At 56.2% G+C, this 19,435-nt stretch overlaps 1 protein-coding gene across 2 annotated transcripts; it reads right to left on the bottom strand.

Annotated features, from left to right (window-relative positions):
• Positions 1–140: 140 nt before the first annotated feature.
• On the bottom strand, positions 141–19,225 carry LOC113837249 (protein shisa-7). 2 transcript variants are annotated; one of them, XM_027430679.2, is made up of 6 exons: positions 19,104–19,225; positions 8,729–9,494; positions 5,863–6,017; positions 3,186–3,236; positions 1,310–1,459; positions 141–835 (listed from the first exon to the last, which is right to left on the bottom strand). In XM_027430679.2, the coding sequence occupies exons 2-6, from the start codon at positions 9,451–9,453 to the stop codon at positions 198–200; spliced, it is 1,719 nt and encodes a 572-aa protein (XP_027286480.1). In that variant the 5' UTR covers positions 9,454–9,494; positions 19,104–19,225; the 3' UTR covers positions 141–197. The 2 variants fall into 2 exon arrangements, with proteins under 2 accessions (XP_027286480.1, XP_027286481.1); XM_027430680.2 differs by lacking the exon at positions 3,186–3,236.
• Between the last annotated feature and the right edge of the window lie 210 nt (positions 19,226–19,435).

Consider the following 19,435-nt stretch of genomic DNA (forward strand, 5'->3'; position numbering starts at 1 on the left):
GAGGCCTTGGTTCAAACAGTGACAAAGTAGGGAGAGAGGTCTCATCTACTGTGACATCCCAAAAGGAGGCGTGGTCTCCGATCCAAGGGCCTCCCTGTCTGGTCTTAGACCCTCGGTGTGTTTGATAAGCCTGTGACGATCTGGGCTGGGAGGAGGGGGCCCGCAGAAGCCACGGCCCCCAGCGCCCCGTCCTGGCCTCAGACAGTCACTTCATTCTTGCTGGCGGTGCGCAGGTGCTGTGGCAGGTGGTGCCCGGGAATGAACTGCAGCTGCTCCAGGGTGCCCTGGCGCTGGAAGGGTGGCCTGCGGGCCAGGGTGCCCCCACCCCCACCGGCATCGGACATCCAGGCTGGCTGAGGAGAGCCGTGGAGGGCGTGGTGATGGTGAGCATGCAGGCCCGATGGAGACAAGCCATGCAGCGGCGTGGGGGGCCCCCCAGGCCCCAGCAGCAGGTTGGAGTGTGAGGCAGCCAGGCTGGCCCGGGTGGTGGGATCTGGGGGCAGTGCCGGACTTCGCGGGGGTGACAGCAGGTGCTCTCGACTCTGCCGGAGGGCCTCTGGTGAGGACAGCAGCAGGTGTTCCTGGGACACCAGCCGGGCTCGAGGCAGCGTGAACTCGTAGCGGGATGCTCGGCCATCACCCAGCAGGTGCTCCTGGGACATGACCCGCCGGGGGTTGGGTGCCGGGGCCAGGCCCAGCTCCTCGGGGCCACCCCAGCCATCCATGCGGTAGCCACCTCCAGTGCCAGGACGCCGCAGGGCGTGCAAAGGCAAGGTCCCACGGGGCATCTCCAGATGTCTGCGCTTCAGGTAGGCCTCGTCCAGATCTTTCTCAGCTGGAGGAGGAGGAAAGAGAGAAAGAGGGGCCCTTTGCAACCCGGAGCCTTCCTCCTCCACCCAGGCAGCTCCCAGGAGGTCTCAATGTTTGATCATCAAGAGTCACCCAGCCGGGCAGTGCACGATGGCTCACACCTGCAACCCCAGCTCTAGGGAAGCTGAAACAGGCCGGCCGCCACGGGTTTGAGGTCAGCCTGTGTTACATCGTGAGTTCCAGGACAAAGTGGGTTACAAAGCGAGACTCTGTCTCAGAGCGGTAAGTGAAATACAATTAAACAAAAGCCCAACCCCCCCAAAAATATCTCAGGTAATAGAGAACCAAATAGGAAAAAATAAAAAGCCGGTAGAAGATTGGAATCTTTTGAGCTCCCCACCACCCTGGCTGCTGACTGCTGTCCGAGGAACTGAACGCACCCCCCCCCCACCTCACCCCATGCCAGGCCATTGGCTGAGTTCCCCTTCCTCAGGCTCACCCAATCTCTTGAGAGAGGAGTAGCGATTCAGTTCTGATTTCACAGCAGCCTCATAGGACGGGGGAAGATGCGAGAGGTTGTGGAAGGATCGAGAGCAGGACAGCGTGGAGTAGTGCAGGTTGGGGCTGGGTGGCGGCATGGCTCGCCAGTCTGTGGCAGGGAGAAGACACGGTTAGTGCAGCCCTCCTCCCTCAGCCCCAGGGACCCAGAGCCCAGCCCTCCTCCCTCAGCCCCAGGGACCCAGAGCCCAGCCCTCCTCCCTCAGCCCCAGGGACCCAGAGCCCAGCCCTCCTCCCTCAGACCCAGGTTCCCAGACCCCAGCCCTCCTCCCTCAGACCCAGGTTCCCAGAGCCCAGCCCTCCTCCCTCAGACCCAGGTTCCCAGAGCCCAGCCCTCCTCCCTCAGCCCCAGGTTCCCAGAGCCCAGCTCTTCTCCCTCAGACCCAGGGACCCAGAGCCCAGCCCTCCTCCCTCAGACCCAGGTTCCCAGAGCCCAGCCCTCCTCCCTCAGACCCAGGTTCCCAGACCCCAGCCCTCCTCCCTCAGACCCAGGTTCCCAGAGCCCAGCCCTCCTCCCTCAGACCCAGGTTCCCAGAGCCCAGCCCTCCTCCCTCAGCCCCAGGTTCCCAGAGCCCAGCTCTTCTCCCTCAGACCCAGGGACCCAGAGCCCAGCCCTCCTCCCTCAGACCCAGGTTCCCAGAGCCCAGCCCTCCTCCCTCAGACCCAGGTTCCCAGAGCCCAGCCCTCCTCCCTCAGCCCCAGGTTCCCAGAGCCCAGCTCTTCTCCCTCAGACCCAGGGACCCAGAGCCCAGCCCTCCTCCCTCAGACCCAGGTTCCCAGAGCCCAGCTCTTCTCCCTCAGACCCAGGAGTCCAGATCCTAGCCCTCCTCCCTCAGACCCAAGTTCCCAGAGCCCAGCCCTCCTCCCTCAGACCCAGGGACCCAGAGCCCAGCCCTCCTCCCTCAGACTCAAGGGTCCAGGCCCAGCCCTCCTCCCTCAGACCCAGGGACCCAGTGTCCAGCCCTCCTCCCTCAGACCCAGGGACCCAGTGTCCAGCCCTCCTCCCTCAGACCCAGGGACCCAGAGCCCAGCCCTCCTCCCTCAGACCCAGGGACCCAGAGCCCAGCCCTCCTCCCTCAGACCCAGGGACCCAGAGCCCAGCCCTCCTCCCTCAGACCCAGGGACCCAGAGCCCAGCCCTCCTCCCTCAAGCCCAAAGGAATCCCACCCCCCTCAGACAAAGGAATCCAGATTTTACCCTTCCTCCCTCAGACCCAGGAGTCCGGGGCCCACCCTCTCTTCATTCAAACAGGACTCCCTATGCCAACCCTCCTCCCTTAGACCTGGGATTTCAGATCCCAGCCTTCTTTCTCAGATCCAGGGTGTGTGTGGGGGGGGTCCATGCTCTAACTAACCATCCTCCCTCGGACCTGAGGTTTCAGTCCCCAGCCTTCCTCCTTCAGAGGTCTAGCTAGGGCTTGGGAGGTGAGAGATCCGGGGCTCTAACCAGCAAAACCTCCACCCTTTAGGAGCCCCTCCTTTCCCACCACAGGGGACAGACAGGGTTGTGGTTGAGGATGGTACCACATTCCAGATTGGGGACCGCTGGCGTTTGTCAGCACCCACTGATTCCCGGCCCCGGGGTGGGGTGGGGGGATGGATGCATTCCCACGCATCTTCCCAAAACTTGACAGGCAGGAGATCACCACTTCGGGTGTCCTCTCGAGACACTGCAGCTGCCTTGGTGGCCAGCCCCCGAGGTGAGCACCGGCTCACGGGGGGCTCTTACTGGGGCTCCACCCAGCACCAGGCTGGGGCTGCCCCACAGTGAGGGCTTGAAGGACCCCGACTCCCAGGGCGCCTCGGCCCTCTGCGTACCCAGTGTGGCAGCGCGGTGCTTGGGGCTGTTGACGTTGTAGTGCAGGTTATCTGAGGGACCGAGAAGGGAGGTGACGTCACTGTCATCGCCATCCCAGCTGGCACTCCTGCCCGGGAAGTGTGTCACTTCGGGCTCCCGGTTCAGTAAGGCTCACCCTCTCCCCCCCAGCCCCCACCCCAACTCCCCTCGTTAGAGCCCCGCAGGTCGACCAGTAGTCCCGTCTAGGAAACAGAGGATGCGGGTTCAGGGTCATGGCTGGGGAGTGAGATGCCCCCCCTTCCGTATTCACCCCAGTATCCAGGCCAGAACTCCATGCCACCTCTTTGCCATCAGGCCTGGTGGTCCCTCCTGACTCCACATGGCCGCCTTGACAGGCACCCTCGCTCTGAATCATCACATGCGCCTGTTTGCCTGGGAGACCCACAGGGATCGTCCCTCTGGCGCTCAGATGCTGTGTCCACGGTTCACCATGCCCCACAGGGAAAGTGGACCCTGAGGGTGGTGTCTGAGGCTGGCCACGGGGCTTTTGCACATTCCCTAATGCTGGTCTCGACGCCTTCTTCCTCCCCCTCTTTGCCCCGACAATGAAACCTAGCTTGAGGCTTCACCAAGTGGTTCATGACTGCAGCCCCAGCCAGCACACAGGAGGCCTAGGCAGAACTGCCGTGAGTTCAGGGCCAGCACCAAGTGGTTCATGACTGCAGCCCCAGGCAGCACACAGGAGGCCTAGGCAGAACTGCTGTGAGTTCAGGGCCAGCACCAAGTGGTTCATGACTGCAGCCCCAGGCAGCACACAGGAGGCCTAGGCAGAACTGCCTAGTTCAGGGCCAGCCCAGGCTACAGGAGTTCCAGGTAGCCTATAACACAGTGTTATAGGGGGGGAAGCCTGATGCTGTGACACAAGCCTCTAATCCTAGCACTTTGAAAGACTTGGAAGGAGGATCAGAAGCTTCATGCTGGGGGCTGGGAGTAGGGGGTGGCGCATGCTTTAAATCCCCGCATTTGAAAGGCAGAGGCAGGCGGATCTCTGTGAGTTCGAGGGCCAGCCTGGTCTCCAGAGCGAGTGCCAGGACAGGCTCCATCCAAGGCTACAACACAGAGAAACCCTGTCTCGAAAAACAAACAAAACAACAACAACAACAAAATAAATAACAATTAGAAAAAAAAAAGCCCTCCAAAACAGTTCAGTTATGCAGGGAGTTTGAAGCCCAGCCTCGTACACGAGACTTTATCTGAAAACAATACCAAAAATGTCCCCTTGTTATTACTACTGAAAATCATCTCTTCTCGCCGGGGCATTGGTGGCACTCGCCTTTGACCCAAGCACTCGGGAGGCAGAGGCAGGCGGATCTCTGAGTTAGAGGCCAGCCTGGTCTTCAGAGAAAATTACAGGACAGCCAAGGCTACACCTATCTCAAAGATCCTATCTCAAAACAACAACAACAACAACAACAACAACAACAAAACCCCATCTCCTCCCTTCACCCCTAACCCAGCTCAGACACGCTTCTATTATTACATGGGCTATAACCCTAGCTTCCAGAACTCTCATCTCATCCATTCCCTTAACATGGGTTAAGATTCCAGAACATAGTTCTAGTACCATATATATATATATATATATATATATATATATACACACACAATATGATCTACATACATATATATGGTATAAATATTAGATTTATATATATATATATATATGTATGGCAAATATATTAGGTATATACACCATAATAATGTGTATATATAATATGTATATATATCATATATATGGGTCTAATATATATGGCATAAATATTAGATGAGATTGGGCTTATTCAGGGTGGTATGGCCGTAGACTGGCATATATATTAGGATCATATGTATATATATATGGATCTCACTCACTGCAACCCTGGCTGACCTTGAACTCACAGAGATCCGCCATCTTCTGCCCCCCTGCCACCTGAGTGCTGAGATCGAAGGCATGAGCCACCAAGCCTGACTTCCTTTCTATGTTTTTCCAGGCTGGAGATGCAAGCCAGAGCCCTATGCATGCTAGGTAGACACACGATCACTGAACTCCATCCCCAAGTCCCTCCCTGTGGGATGCTAGACAAGTCCTCTACCTGAGGGTTCCATCTCCAGCTTCTTGTTGGTCCTGTCTACCCCTGGGCTGCATCTCTACCCCTTGGTTTTCTGAGACAGGATCTTGCTGTTGAACCCAGGCTGGCCTCCACTCAGGATTCTGATGTTACAGCTAGCTGTCTGCTACAACCTGTCGCGGTTTTGCTTCCTGCTCCAAACGCCCCAGTGGTTTCCCACTGATTACAGAGCACAGTTACCTAAGCTCAGCCTGGCACCGAAAAGAGTCTAGAGCTCCATGAGGTTTGTGGTCTCAGATCTGCCCCAGCCACCCAGAGTTCCTGCAGCCCAAGTTACCCCTCTCCCTGGGAAAAGCCCACACCGCAACCCTCTCATCACCCACCCTCCCGCATTTCCTGCCTCAAACAAGAGCAGAAGTTTTCTTGTCCACTGTGGCCTCGGGGACTTCTCTCAGGGCGAGCAGAATGGGTGATGAAGGGAGAAATGAAAAGGTTCAAGGATGACGGGTGGAGCCTGGAGTCCGGGCCAGAGAGTCACATGCAGGAGCGCAGAGGCAGAGAGGAGGCTGCGTCTGTCGCTGGCACTCACCCAGGTTGGAGGGCTTCATGGTGTTGTAAAGGTTCTTGGGCGTCCTGGGCGGCACGCTCTCTGGGCCTCCTAGCCCTGGGGTCAGAGAGCTGCTTCGAGCCCGGTCTGGGCGGGTTGTGGGTCCTGCTTGATGCCTCAGAATGTCCACCAGAGCTCTGGAAATGATAGATGGGTGGATGGGTAGCCGGGGATTAGGGTGGGAGATGAGGAGAGGACTAGGCCTCTTCCCCCACCCTCCATGCTCTTTTTTTTCCCCCCTGAGACAGGGGAACAGCTACCCAGTCAGTGCTGGGATTAAAGGTGCGGGCCACCACCACCTGGCTTCTATGCTGTTCTTTACTGAATCTTCGGTGCAGTGATTGTTAGTATTCAGGCATCTGTCCTGGCCTGTCCTTGGGGGTTCTGATAGGATACGCCCTCAGCTGCAGCCACTAAGAGCACCATCTGTGCACATTCGCTATGTTCCCTTTTAAAAGGGCCCTGCCTACCTCCCGTCCTTCTCCCTGTCTTTCTTTCTTTCCCTCTCTGTCTGTTCCCCCAACTCTCCCCCTCACTCTCTCCTCTGTCTCTCTCTCCCCCTATTTCCTTTCTCCTGCTGCTCCTGTCTCTGGAGGCCGTCTCCCTTCTTCCCTTTCCCCCTTTTATGATCCCTTTCCCTAATTAAAACAAACAAACAAACAAACAAACAAAAAAAAAACCAAAACAAGCCGGGCGTTGGTGGCCTTTAATACCAGCCCTCAGGAGGCAGAGGCAGGCGGATCTCTGTGAGTTCGAGGCCAGCCTGGTCTCCAGAGCGAGTGCCAGGAGAGGCTCCAAAGCTACACAGAGAAACCCTGTCTCGAAAAACAAAAAACAAACAACCAAAAAACAAAACAAAACAAAACAAAAAACAAAGCAAAACCCCAAAACCCTTCACTTGAACTATGTCACATAGTATCTTTCATGTATTGCTTTTCTTTTTTCTCTTTTTTTCTTTCTTTCTTTTTTTTTTTTTTTTGAGACAGGGTTTCTTTGTAGCTTTGGAGCCTATCCTGGAACCCACTCTGAAGACCAGGCTGGTCTCGAACTCACAGAGATCTGCCTGCCTCTGCCTCCCGAGTGCTGGGACTAAAGATGTGCACCACCACCGCCTGGCACTTTTCTTAAATTACAGCAGAGATGTTCATCTTTGGCTAGGCATCTTCTAATGTCAGCTTTCTTGGCCGTATTTCCTGCCTGACGTATTCCTTCAAGACCTCCTTCTGTGGTCGGTGAACAACTTCCTGTGTGGCCTTGCCCCACAGGATGTGAATCCATTACTGTTCCTTGGGCACCCTTCCTGGTTGCAATAAAAGATGCCCTACTAGTTCACTTAGGAGCGTCTCAAACCTTTGGAACTTTTTCCTCTTTGGAATCCTCCAAAGTAGACTTCCACAATGCATTGCCCAACAGCCTGAAAGTCAGTCACTTTCTCCTGGTCTGGGGCTTCAGTCCTTGACCCTAGTCCATCCCTCTCTCTGTCTCTGTCTCTGTCTCTGTCTCTGTCTCTGTCTCTCTCTCTCTCTCTCTCTCTCACACACACACACACACACACACACACACACACACAGGACACCTCCAGAATGTGCGTGTTCCTCTGCCTGGAATGACCTTCACACAATAGCTGCCTGACTCTATTTCTAATTCCTTCAGGATCCCGCTCAGACAGACTCTTTCTAATATTCAATAAACCCATCCCTCCCCCAAACCAACACTTCTTCCCCTAACTCTTTACATTGCTTTAGTTATGTTGCATATATGCTTGCCAGGTCTACCACAATTTTTTTGGTTCTGTTTTGTCTTTGTTTTTGCTTTTTTTTGTTTTGTTTTGGTTTTTTGGTACAAGGTTTCTCGGTGTAGCCTTGGCTGTCTTGAAACTAGCTCTGTAGACCAGGCTGGCATCGAACTCACAGAGATCCGCCTGCCTCTGCCTCCCGAGTGCTGGGACTAAAGGCATGTGCCACCAACGCCTGGCTTCTACCACAAGTATTTAATGAGCACTTAGTCAGCTCATTCTCTACATGAATCAGCTCAGTTAATCTTTAGAATCCGAATAAATGGAGTTCTGTTCTCAGTCCTGTGTTCTATGCAAGGAACCCGAGGCACAGAGGCCCTGCATCACATAGACCATAAGCAGAATGCTTGGGCTTGGGACACAGGCTTATCCAGAAGGGCAGGGCTTGTGTTCCCCAGCTCCTGCCCCACCAAGTTGTTTTTAAGATTTTATTTGTTTATTATGTATACAACATTCTGCTTCCATGTGTATCTGCACACCAGAAGAGGGCACCAGATCTCATAACGGATGGTTGTGAGCCACCATGTGGTTGCTGGGAATTGAACTCAGGACCTCTGGAAGAACAGTCAGTGCTCTTAACCTCTGAGCCATCTCTTCAGCCCCCCACAAAGTTTTTTTTTTTTTTTTTTTTGAATACTGTTTGAATGACTGAATTCTTCTCTACAGCTAGGCTCTTCCATGGATTCTGTTCTCAGGACCCAGTTATAGCCCACCACTAACTTGGATTTCACCCACCCGTGTAGCCACGCCCCAACAGGTCCCGCCTTCCACTGAAGAGGCCCCGCCCATCCCCGCCCCTATATTGTCTAGGCCACGCCCCCAAGGCCGGTTCCTGGTCCTCTCACTGTGTAAGCCCTGCCCATTAACCAGTTGCTTCTCCTGCCAGCATCCAGGCACTGCCTCCATCAGACGGCTTGGCCGCTCAGACTCGCAGCTCCAGGCTCCCTGCTGCCCCTGCTTGCCCTGCTTGCCCTGCTGCCCCTCCTGGCCCTGCTGGCCCTGCTGCCCCTCCTGTCCCTCCTGCCCCTCCAGCGCCACCGCACACCTACCTACCTGGGCACGTTGATCTCCCGGTGCGCCCTGGGCGCACGCGACGCCTTGCTGAAGGCCACTTTGGCACCGACGCCCACCGCCAGGGCGAAGCTGATGACTCCGCACACCACGTAGGCCGTGCTGCCCCCGGGACCCTCGCCTCCACGTCCCCCGGCGCCCCCGGCCCGGCCCCCTTCCAGCCACCCAGCCTGGCCGGGCCCCGGCCCCCCGCCCGCACCCCCGGCGCCCCCGGCGCCGCCGGCTAGGGGCGGAGGGGTGGTGGCCCAGCGCGGCGTGTCGTAGTTGGAGCAGGAGGCCTGCGCCAGGCGCATGTGGCGATGCTCGCAGCAGAAGCGGTAGTGGCAGGTGCCGCAGCAGAAGCGATAGGAGCCGGTGCTGCAGTTGAAGGTGGCGTCGTACTGGCCCATGACATCGTAGTAGCCGTGGCAGAGCTCGGCCGGAGGGGGCGCCCGCGCCGCTGCGCCCGCGCCAGCCGCCGGGTTGGCCTTGGTGGCGTTGGCACCGGTGCCGGCCGCCGCCGCCGCGCTCCCGCCGCCCGCCAGAGCCCCGGTTAGGCGCCGCAGGTGCGCGAGGAGCGCGGGCAGCGGGCCCGGGGCCACTGCGCTCGTGTCGTTGGATGGGCGAGCCCTGGCTGGGCCGGCGGCGGAGGCCAGCAGCGCGACCGTCCCGAGCAGCAGCAGCAGCAGCAGCAGCGGCGGCGGCGGCGGCGGCAGCGGGGCCCGCATGGTGCGCGCCGGGACGCCAGGCTGCGGATCCCGGAGCCGAACTGCAGGGGTGGGGAGGGGAGGGCAAAGGGAGCAACGGGCGGGGACGGGGACCGGGGTTGCGGAGGGGCGCGGCGGGGACAGAGGAGGGGCGTGCAGAAGTTAGAGAGAAGGGAGGACTTGGCGGAGAAGGAAGGTGTGAAAAGGCAGAGAGCGGAGGGGGGAGTTGAGGAGGGGGTGTGAGCCGCAGCCAGGGACCCGCGGAGCCCAGAAAGGAGGGAAAGGAAGGAGGGAGGGAGGGAGGGAGGGAAACAGGAGGGAGGGGAGGAGGAGGAGGGACAGGGAAGAGAGGGTATGGGACAGGAGGGTAGTAGAGGAGGCAGGGGCAGAGGGAGAAGAGAGGAGAGAGAGAGAGAGAGAGAGAGAGAGAGAGAGAGAGAGAGAGAGAGAGAGGAGAGGAGAGGGAGAGAGAGGGAGAGAGAGAGAGAGAGAGAGAGAGAGAGAGAGAGAGAGAGAGAGAGAGAGAGAGAGAGAGAGGAGAGAGAGAGAGAGAGAGAGAGAGAGAGAGAGAGAGAGAGGAGAGAGAGAGAGAGAGAGAGAGAGAGAGAGAGAGAGAGAGAGAGAGAGAGAGGAGAGAGAGGAGAGAGAGAGAGAGAGAGAGAGAGAGAGGAGAGAGAGGAGAGAGAGAGAGAGAGAGGAGAGAGAGGAGAGAGAGAGAGAGAGAGAGAGAATATGAAAATTAGTTGTTAAGCCACGAGCTAAGCCTTGCTCTCCACTCCACATGGGTGCAGGGACCCTGGTACTGACATGGGGAGCCATGGAACATTCTTGTCCCATGAACCTGTGGAACAGCTGGCAGGCACGCATGCCGGTGATGCCCCCGTGTGTGTGACAACCTAAGATGCCTCCTGGTATTGGGGGTGGGGGTGGGGGTGGGGTGGGGGTGGGGTGGGGGTGGGGGTGGGGGTGGGGGGAGAGCCAGGCAAGGTGACACGCGCCTGCAATTCCAGCACTCTGGAGGCGGGAGGCAGGAGGATTGAAGTTTGAGGCCAACCTGAGCTATATCGTTGCGTTCGGGGCCAGCCAAAGACGCACAGGGAGACAGACAGACAAACCCACCAAGGAAAGCTACCCTGGGCATGGGGACACGGTACAGTTAGGAACGACTGGCTTGAGGCTATTTGGTTCTCAATTTTGCAAACATGCCCTACGGCTTACACACACACAGACACACACACACACACACACGCATGATTTCATATACAAAAGTGTCCCTGCTGTTCACAGTTTGGGAAGAAACATATTTGATGTGGGGGTGATGAGAAACGGGATTGGGGAGGTGGGTCAGAAGGGCAGATCGGCTAGCTATCTCCATGGCAACGGTACAGGCAGGTCAGGAACGGGCCAGGGTGGGCAGGAGAAGATACGGGGGTGTAGAGACAGTCTGACAGGCAGCCGGAAGAGCCGGGCCCCCACCACCACCAAGCAGGATAAACAGCCCAGAGCCGGGGCTGCAGGCAGCAGGTTCTCCTCAGAGTCTCCCCCTCTTCTCCAATGGCGTCTTGACAAACTTCAGGGAGACCAGCTGCCCAGGAGCTCCCTAGCATAGGCTCAGAGCAAAGGCTGTGCCCGGTGCATGGACAGGGACTCCTTCTGGAGACAATCCTTGGATCCCTGCCTTAAGGTCTTGACCACCCTCCCCGAGCTGTCGGGAGCATCCTCGGATGAAGAAAGCAAGCCCACAGGCTCCTGCGGGTCTAAGGTTCCAGCCCTCTAGAGAGAAGAGGGAGATGCTAGACAGAATTGTCACATGTCCCTCAGACTACTGAGGAGAAACACTGGGGAGTGACAGAGCCGCAGGGAGCTGAAACAGCAGAAGAGGAAGGAAGGGGGCTGGGGATTATTTAAGTAAAAATCATTAGGTGATTTTATACTTTGTTCTGTCCACTGGGCGTGCGTGCCTGCCTCTCTCTCTGTGTGTGTGTGTGTGTGTGTGTGTGTGTGTGTGTGTGTGTGTGTGTGTACGGGCCCGCACACGTGTGTGCATGCTGCATGTGTGCGTGTGCGTGTGCGTGTGCGTGTGCGTGTGCGTGTGCGTGTGCGTGTGTGTGTGTGTGTGTGTGTGTGTGTGTGTGTGTGTGGATACTGTCAGCCAAAGTGCTAGAAGGCTGGGATGGGAGATGGTTTTGATGTGCTGGGTTTCCCCAAGATTTAGTTTAAGCTCATCAATGGAGTCTCAACTTTTTTGTTTGCTTTCCAAGGTTTCTCTGGGTAGCCCTGGCTGTCCTGGAACTCACTCTGTAGACCAGGCTGAGCTCAAACTCAAGAGATCCGCCTGCCTCTGCCTCCCGAGAGCTGGGATTAAAGGTGTGCTCCACCACTGCTCCGAATTCAACTTTTTTTCACAGAATCTCTCTCTAATTCAGGCTGTCCTGTAACTCACTATGTAGCCCAGGCTAGCTTGAAACCAATGCATGATTCTCCTGCCTCAGCTTCCCAAGTGTTGGGATTACAGGTACAGGAATGCTCTCTCTCTCTCTCTCTCTCTCTCTCTCTCTCTCTCTCTCTCTCTCTCTCTCTCTCTCTCTCTCTCTCTTTCCTTCTTTCTCCCTACCCCTCCACTCCTTCCATCCACCCCCTGCTTTCCTGTCCTCCCTTCTTTTTATTTTTTAAAGAGTTTATTTATTTAGTATGTATACAACACTCTGCTTCCGTGTCTATCTGCACACCAGAAGAGGGCACCAGATGTCATAACGGATGGTTGTGAGCCACCATGTGGTTGCTGGGAATTGAACTCAGGACCTCTGGAAGAGCAGCCAGTGCTCTTCAACCTCTGAGCCATCTCCAGCCCCTGTCGTCTCTTCTTCTTTACTTTTTGCTCGGTTTTATTATAATAAAGCTCATGGAGCCCTTGCTGGCCTCAAACTCGCTATGTAACTAAGGCCGACATTGACATTCCAATCCTCCTGCCTCTGCCTCCCGAGTGCCCCTGCACACCCAGCCTCAACTTCACCTTTCAGCCTCAGGTTAGACCCCCTCCCTGAGCTGTAGCCTACAGTATTTCACTGCTTAATGGGAGCTCTCACAGCCGGTGTTTAAAGAGTACTTTAGAAATGGCGTGGCTCCCATGGTTGAAGAGTTTGGTGACGAATAAAGAATTTCAACAGGCCGGGCGTTGGTGGCGCACGCCTTTAATCCCAGCACTCGGGAGGCAGAGGCAGGCAGATCTCTGTGAGTTCGAGACCAGCCTGGTCTCCAGAGCGAGTGCCAGGATAGGCTCCAAAACTACACAGAGAAACCCTGTCTCGAAAAACAAAAAAACAAACAAACAAACAAAAAATTTCAACAGTCAGATCTGGTGGCCATCTAGTCTGCCTGGGATGCTGAAACTGGAGGCAGGAAACTTGCAAGCTCAAAACTGGCCCAGGTATGTAGTGAATTCAAGGCCGACCCAGCCAGTTTAGCAAGACTCTGATTCAAAAAAGAGAGCTGGGCCTGTAGCTCAGTGGTAGAGCACTTGATTAGCTCGTTGGAGGCTGAGGGTTTCATCCGAAAGGCCACACCCAGGTAAATCGTAAGTTACCATAGGAACCAGCAGTGCCGCTCCTTTGTGTTTACCCCCAAAGAACTAAATACATATGAGCATACAAAATGCATGCATGAAAGTCCATACTATAAGGATGCAGGTATTATGCTGGCCTGCCCCTGTCACTTGGCAGAATGCACTCAGGCAGTACCCTGGTCAGCCCGGGTGCAAAGGACCCCTTTAAAAAAAAGACCCCCCCCTACTTAAACTCTGGTGCCCGTGGGGGCAGACGGGCTTTTCCTGTCTCCCTCATCTCTTCTGTCCTTTCTCTGTCTCTGTGTCTTTTTACCTCTGTTCTCTTTCCTTCCCCATTCCTTTCCCTTTCTAATAAAACCCCTCACTTAAGCTCTGTCTGCCTGGAGTGCTTGGTCATCCTCGCCTGCCATGGGATCCACACAAGGTTCCCCACGCGTTTTATCATAAGACATAGTAACTCTATGCAAGTTAGACAGAAAGCAGAATTGACTCAGGGAGACAGATGACTGGATAAAGAAATGCGGTACATCCATACAGCAGACTACTACTCAGCCCTGAAGACAAGTCACACTGGTAACTACGGATGCTGCGACGGAGATGAATCTTGGGGACGCTGTGCTCAGTGACAGTAGCCAGACATAAAACATTGCACAGTCTATGTGCTCACCTGTATGAAAAGCTCACAACAGTCAAACCCATGCGGATAGGAATCCTATTTATCACTTATATCTTGTATCTGGTAAGGGAGGACATGGAACCGGATGGCTTCGTGCATAGGTTTCCTTTTGCAGTGATGAGAATGTTCTGGAACTCTAGCAGACAAGATGACGGGGGTGGGTGCGTAAAGGTGCGCCTGACAACCTCGATTGGGTCCTCTGGGATCCAGATGGTAGAAGATGAAGAAACCGACACCACCCCAAAGCTGCTCTCTGGCTTCTGATTGTGAACCACGGTGCTTGCACGAGCATGCGCACACACACACACATTATTAAAATAAAAGCAAATGTTCTGGAACTACATAGCAGAGATCGACACACAATAGAGGGAATGTGCCAGGCATCACTGAGTTCTACATTTTGAAGGGGCTAATGTAATTTTTTTGTGTGTTTTTTCCTGGTTTTTAATTAATTAATTAATTAATTAATTTTGCCCAGTCTGATCAGTTTTCCCTCCGTCCCTCCTTTCCTCCCAGTCCCTCCCACCATCCTCCCCTCTTTCCTCCCTCACCCACTCCTCCTCTGTCTCTCTTCAGAAAATGGAGGGCCTCCCATGGATATCAGCCAGCCATGGCATATCAAGTTGCAGTGAGCCTGGGCACCTCCTCTCCTATTTTTTATTTTTATTTTTTTATTTTTTTTGTATTTTTTTTTCGACACAGGGTTTCTCTGTGTAGCTTTGGAGTCTGTCCCGGAACTCGCTCTGTAGACCAGGCTGGCCTCGAACTCACAGAGATCCACCTGCCTCTGCCTCCCTAGTGCTGGGATCAAAGGCGTGGGCCGCACCTCCTCTCCTATTGAAGCAACCCAGTAGGAGGAAAGGGTCCCCAAAGCAGGCAACGCAGCCAGAGACAGCCCCTGCTCTCACTGCTAGGAGCCCCACAAGAAAACCAAGTTACAAAACTGTAACATTTGTACAGAGGGCCTAGGTCAATCCCACATAAATTCTCGGGACGGGCGGATCAGTCTCTGTGAGCCCAGGTTAGTTGATTCTGTGGGTTTTCCCGTGGGGTCCTTGACCCCTCTGGCTCCCATAATCCTCCCCTCCCCACCCCCTGACAGGTCCACAGGATCCCAGGAGGTCTGCCTCGTGTTTGGCCGTGGGGATCTTCATCTGTTTCCATCATTTTTTTTTTCTTCTGTTTTTGTTGTTTTGTTTTGCTTTTTGAGACAGTGTCTCACTATCTTCACCCTTGGTTGGCTTGGAACTTACTGTGTAGATGGGGTTGGCTTGAATTCATGGAGATCTGCCTGCCTCTGCCTTCAAGTGCTGGCACCACATCCAACCACATTTTACCACAATTCTTTTAAAAATGGAGGCAGGCAATGGTGGCTCCTGCCTCTCATCCCAGTACTTGTGAGGTAGAGGGGGAGGGTTGCGGGTCACAGTTCAAAGTCATCCTTAGCTACATATCAAGTTCAAGTTCAACTGTGACTATGTCAGACCCTGTCTTTACAAATAAAACTAACAAAGGCTGCTTGGTGGGGGCGCACACTTTTAATCCCAGCACTCGGGAGGCAGAGGCAGGCGGATCTCTGTGAGTTTGAGGCCAGCCTGGTCTACGGAATGTGTTGCAGGACAGCCAGGGCTGTTACACAGAGAAACCTTGTCTCCCAAAACCAAAAACCAGCCAACCAACCAACCAAGCAACCAAAGAAGAAAAAATGGGCGGATGACATCAACAGCTGCTTTGCTCAGACCAAGTCTTCTAACCTCACTCTACCGGAAGTGCTCGCCCTTCCCTTTTCCTTGGGCTGGTGGTCCTCAAACTCTCCATCGCTGCTGCGGCCCCTTTAATACAGTTCCTCATGCTGTGGTGACGCCCAGCCACACAATTATTTTCATTGCTACCCCATAACTGTAATTCTGCTACTGTTACGAATTGTATGTAAATATCTGTGTTCTCCAAAGGTCTTAGGTGACCCTTGTGAACCCATAGTGGGTTGACACCCACCGCTTGAGAACCATTTCCCTAGGCCATTCTAGGGTCGTGCCCACGAAGTCTCTACTGTGTTTTCCTTAACACTTGCTGCTGCCTTGTTTGGCAGATCTCAGCCTGGCAGCCATCTATCATCTCAGCAGCCCCAGATCCGCGGGTGTTTCCTGTGCTGCTGGCTGTCTTGGAATGGGAATTCGTTCCCGCCAATAGTTTTTTTTTTTTTTTTGGGGGGGGCGTCTCTGGGCGTGGCTTCCATGTGCGGAAGTGATCCCTTATAAAGAATTGGGGGTCGCTTTCCATCTCTCTTGGGGTGATGGAGTGAGACCTGATCATCATCCCGGATCTCAGAATCCTGCACCTCCAAGGGCAGAAGGCCGAGGTGGTGCTTTACCTTCTGTGTGGGGGTGCTCCCTAAATAAATATTTGCTGTTGTTTCACTCAGGCATGCGTGGACTTCCCTAATCCACCCTCACTGTCACATGGTGCCTTTCTGTGCACCTTTCAGGCCTAGACTAGAACGTCCACGAAGGCGGATGATTTGAGCTACATCCTGACTGCCTCTCTACAGCACTCAGAATCAGTGTCTGATACATGTGAACGCCCGGGAGAACATTTATATCTCGGGAAATGTTGAAGCAAGTACGAGAAGCAGGCAGCATTCATATCCCTCCCACTCCACCTGCCAGATGAGAACAAAATTCTAAGAGGTCCTATGGGTTGGCTAAGCCCCACTGTGTCCCGGACTTGGGGCGAGGCTGTGAACTTGGATCTCCAGGTCCTGGTCTAGATGACTTTATCCCAACTCAGAGAAGGGAGGGTAGGCGCCTGGAGAGCAGCCTTTCTGAGAGTGGCAGATGCAGCCCTATAGATGCCTTCATTCCTTGACTGTGCACTGACATGTACAATTTCTGGAAGGATGAAAGCCATCTGGGCTGATGGGGCGGAAGGCAGCTGTCTGCCTTGCTCAAAGGCTGGGAGTTGACAAAGGACAACCATCTGCAGACGCAGCAGCAGCAGCCACGGCAGACACCGGAGACAAGGGGAATGGTTCTCGCTTCCCCTCACACAACACTGCTCAGACTCCTAATCACAGAAACGATGACCACAGGATACCCGAGCGGCGGTCCAAAAGCAAGGACGCTCCCGGTCATCCTGGCGATGCACCTGTACCTCCTTCCAGAGCACGTGTGTGCACCTACACGCATCCCTCTACCTGGACATACAAGCACTTGCACACACTTGAGCCATCAGTGCTCAGCCGGAGACTCAGATGTCAAGGCAGGCATACCACAGACAGTACGGCCCAAGATCAGCTCCCTGCACTGGGCCAGGCAGGCTTCCACACTCACCCTAGCTCTGTCATGCAGCTTTCTAGGTGCAAGCACACTCTGGCCCAGCTGTGCAAAAGCTGCAACTGGCTTGTGAGAACTCCTGCAGCGGCGCCTCCATCCCCGCCCCATCCCCTGCTCCACCCCCAGCCCTATACCGCCCCCAACCTCTAGTCCTCACTCACAAGTCAATGTCCTCCTCCACAGCCAGAGGGGATGGGTGGGAAGGGAGGCCCAGAACCCCCGCGCTCTTCCTGCTGGTGCACCTTGCTTGGTTCTCAAATCCAGCTTAGGACTTGGGAGACACAAGGGACAGGGAAAGGAAGCCAGGCTGGGGAGAGGAAGCCCCCAACAAGTCCTATCCCATCCCTGCCACCTGGGGGTGGAGAAGCTTGGCTAGGATGGCAGAAGTGGGCTGGGCTGGGCCGGGCCGGTCACAGTGCCTCCCGAGGGTCCTTGCAGAGAACCGCAGCAGGTGGCGGGGGGGAGGCTGGTGAGGGTGCCTGAGAGGCAAAGAGAGGGACAGAGGAACGGGATCCAGAAAGAGGGGAACACAGAAGCAAAGAGTAAGACAGACAGTGACAGCCAGCCAGGAAAGAGATAGAAACCCACAGGAGGTGGTACCGGAAGGATGGATAGTGATGGAAAGTAGACACAGAGAGAGAGAGAGTGGGAGACCCAGAGAGGGAGGAACAGAGGCCCTGAGCAGGGCGGGGTGGGGGTGGGGGTGGGGGCTGGGAAGTGAAACTCAGAGATGGGGAGGGCACAACCAGCAAGGACCCGAACCTCTAAAATGGCCCGAGTAGGGTCTGCAGGTGGCAGCTGCGGAGGAGGTAGGGGGAGGGCGGATCAGGCCGGGGGGGGGTTAGAGAGAGAGCAAGCGGAGGGCGTTCCTAGGAATCTCAGGGATTAGAGAGTCAGGTTAAGGTAGGAATTTGGAAAGCAGGCAAGACTGAGGACCTGTAGAAGCCGCAGAGGGAGGGAAGAGAGGAACGGGTCCTGGCTACCTTGAAAGATCCCCTAGATTTTTTGTCAGAGGATAAAGCGGATCACGGCAGGGAGCGTTACTGAGTCTGGGATGTCTGGGGTCCCTGCCTAGGGGGGGACTCTGCCCATCTTGCTGTCAGGACCCCCAGCCTCCATCCAGCCGGCTGTTTCCTCTCTCTTTCTAACGACTGTGCCGTTGGGTCCTGGTTTCTGTCCCTCTGCATCTCTGCGTCTGTCTGGGGCCTCCATCCCCAGCCTCCCCCGCCTGGATCTGTATCCTGCCTGTAGTCTCCACACCCAGATGCTCTGTCGGGGCGCGCGCTGGAGGGAGGGGGGCGGGCTCCCGGTCTCCGCGTGTGTGCCCCGGGCTGGTGTCTCTTCTAAGTGTGTGATCCCCACCGCGGCCTCGTCCCCCGTCCTTGGAGCCCCTCACTCTTGAGCAGGGTGGGTGTGTGTGTGTGTGTGTGGTGGGGGGGCCCGCTGCGGAGGGAGCTGTGTGTTCCCGGCGCAAAATAGACTCCGGTTGCCATGGCGACGCGAGCGCGGCCTCGAGACGCAGGGCTTCGTTCGGGCTGGGTGTGCGGAGGGGACACCTGGATCCGGAAGGCGGGGGCCGGGGCTCCGACGCCCGCCCGTGTCCCAAAGGGCTCCGGAGGATGGCTGGGACTCCTAGGTCCCCGGGGAGGGTACGCTGCGCTACGTGACTGGTGCCAGGCCTTTTGGAGGGGGCTGGGCTGCCAGGATCCGCGGTGGGTGGCGGTGGTGGCGGTGGGATGAGTCTGATTATCAATGGGGTGCGACCCGTCCGAGCATCCCTGGCGGACACAGGTCGCCTCTAAGGGCTCCCGAGGCTGGGGAAGGAGTCTGCGAATCTTGAGTGAGGGGGGCTGAAGGGGGTGGTGGTGGGGGGCGTCATGTGGAGTTTCCACACTCTGGTGATGATCTCTTAGGGGCTGCAGAATTCTGCGTCCTGGGCGAGCACGAACCACGGAAGCAGCAACTGTCCATCCCATCTAACCCATCCATTCATGCACGGGTCCTTGCCTCCCTGTCCGCCCCACCCCACCCCCACTTCCCCCCACACCACCCCACCCCCGTGCCTCAGTTTCCCCTCCTCACCAGGTACGGATGCGCTCACCTCCACTTTCCGGATGCGGGACCCTCGGGGAAATCGGGGTGGCAGCGTGGGGGCCGGCCAAGGCAGGCAGTGCGAGCGCGTGTCTGCCAGCCAGCCAGCGGGGCTGGGCGCGCGCGCGCCGATGTGGGGGCGGGGGGGGGTTGGGGGCGGCGGCGGCGGCGGCGCAGGCGGCGTGGCGGGGACCCTGGCCGGCGGCGCTTTCCCGTGCAGATGCGCACGGCCCCCCGGTGCAGATGTGGCCGCCGCCGCTGCCAGCCCTCGCCTGTGGCTCGGCGCCGGCTCGGAGCTCACCAGAGGCGCCTCCCCCACCCCACTTGCAAGGAGACCCCCCA

The sequence above is a fragment of the Cricetulus griseus genome, chromosome 9 (assembly GCF_003668045.3).
Source record: "Cricetulus griseus strain 17A/GY chromosome 9, alternate assembly CriGri-PICRH-1.0, whole genome shotgun sequence".
NCBI classification, from domain to species: domain Eukaryota; kingdom Metazoa; phylum Chordata; class Mammalia; order Rodentia; family Cricetidae; genus Cricetulus; species Cricetulus griseus.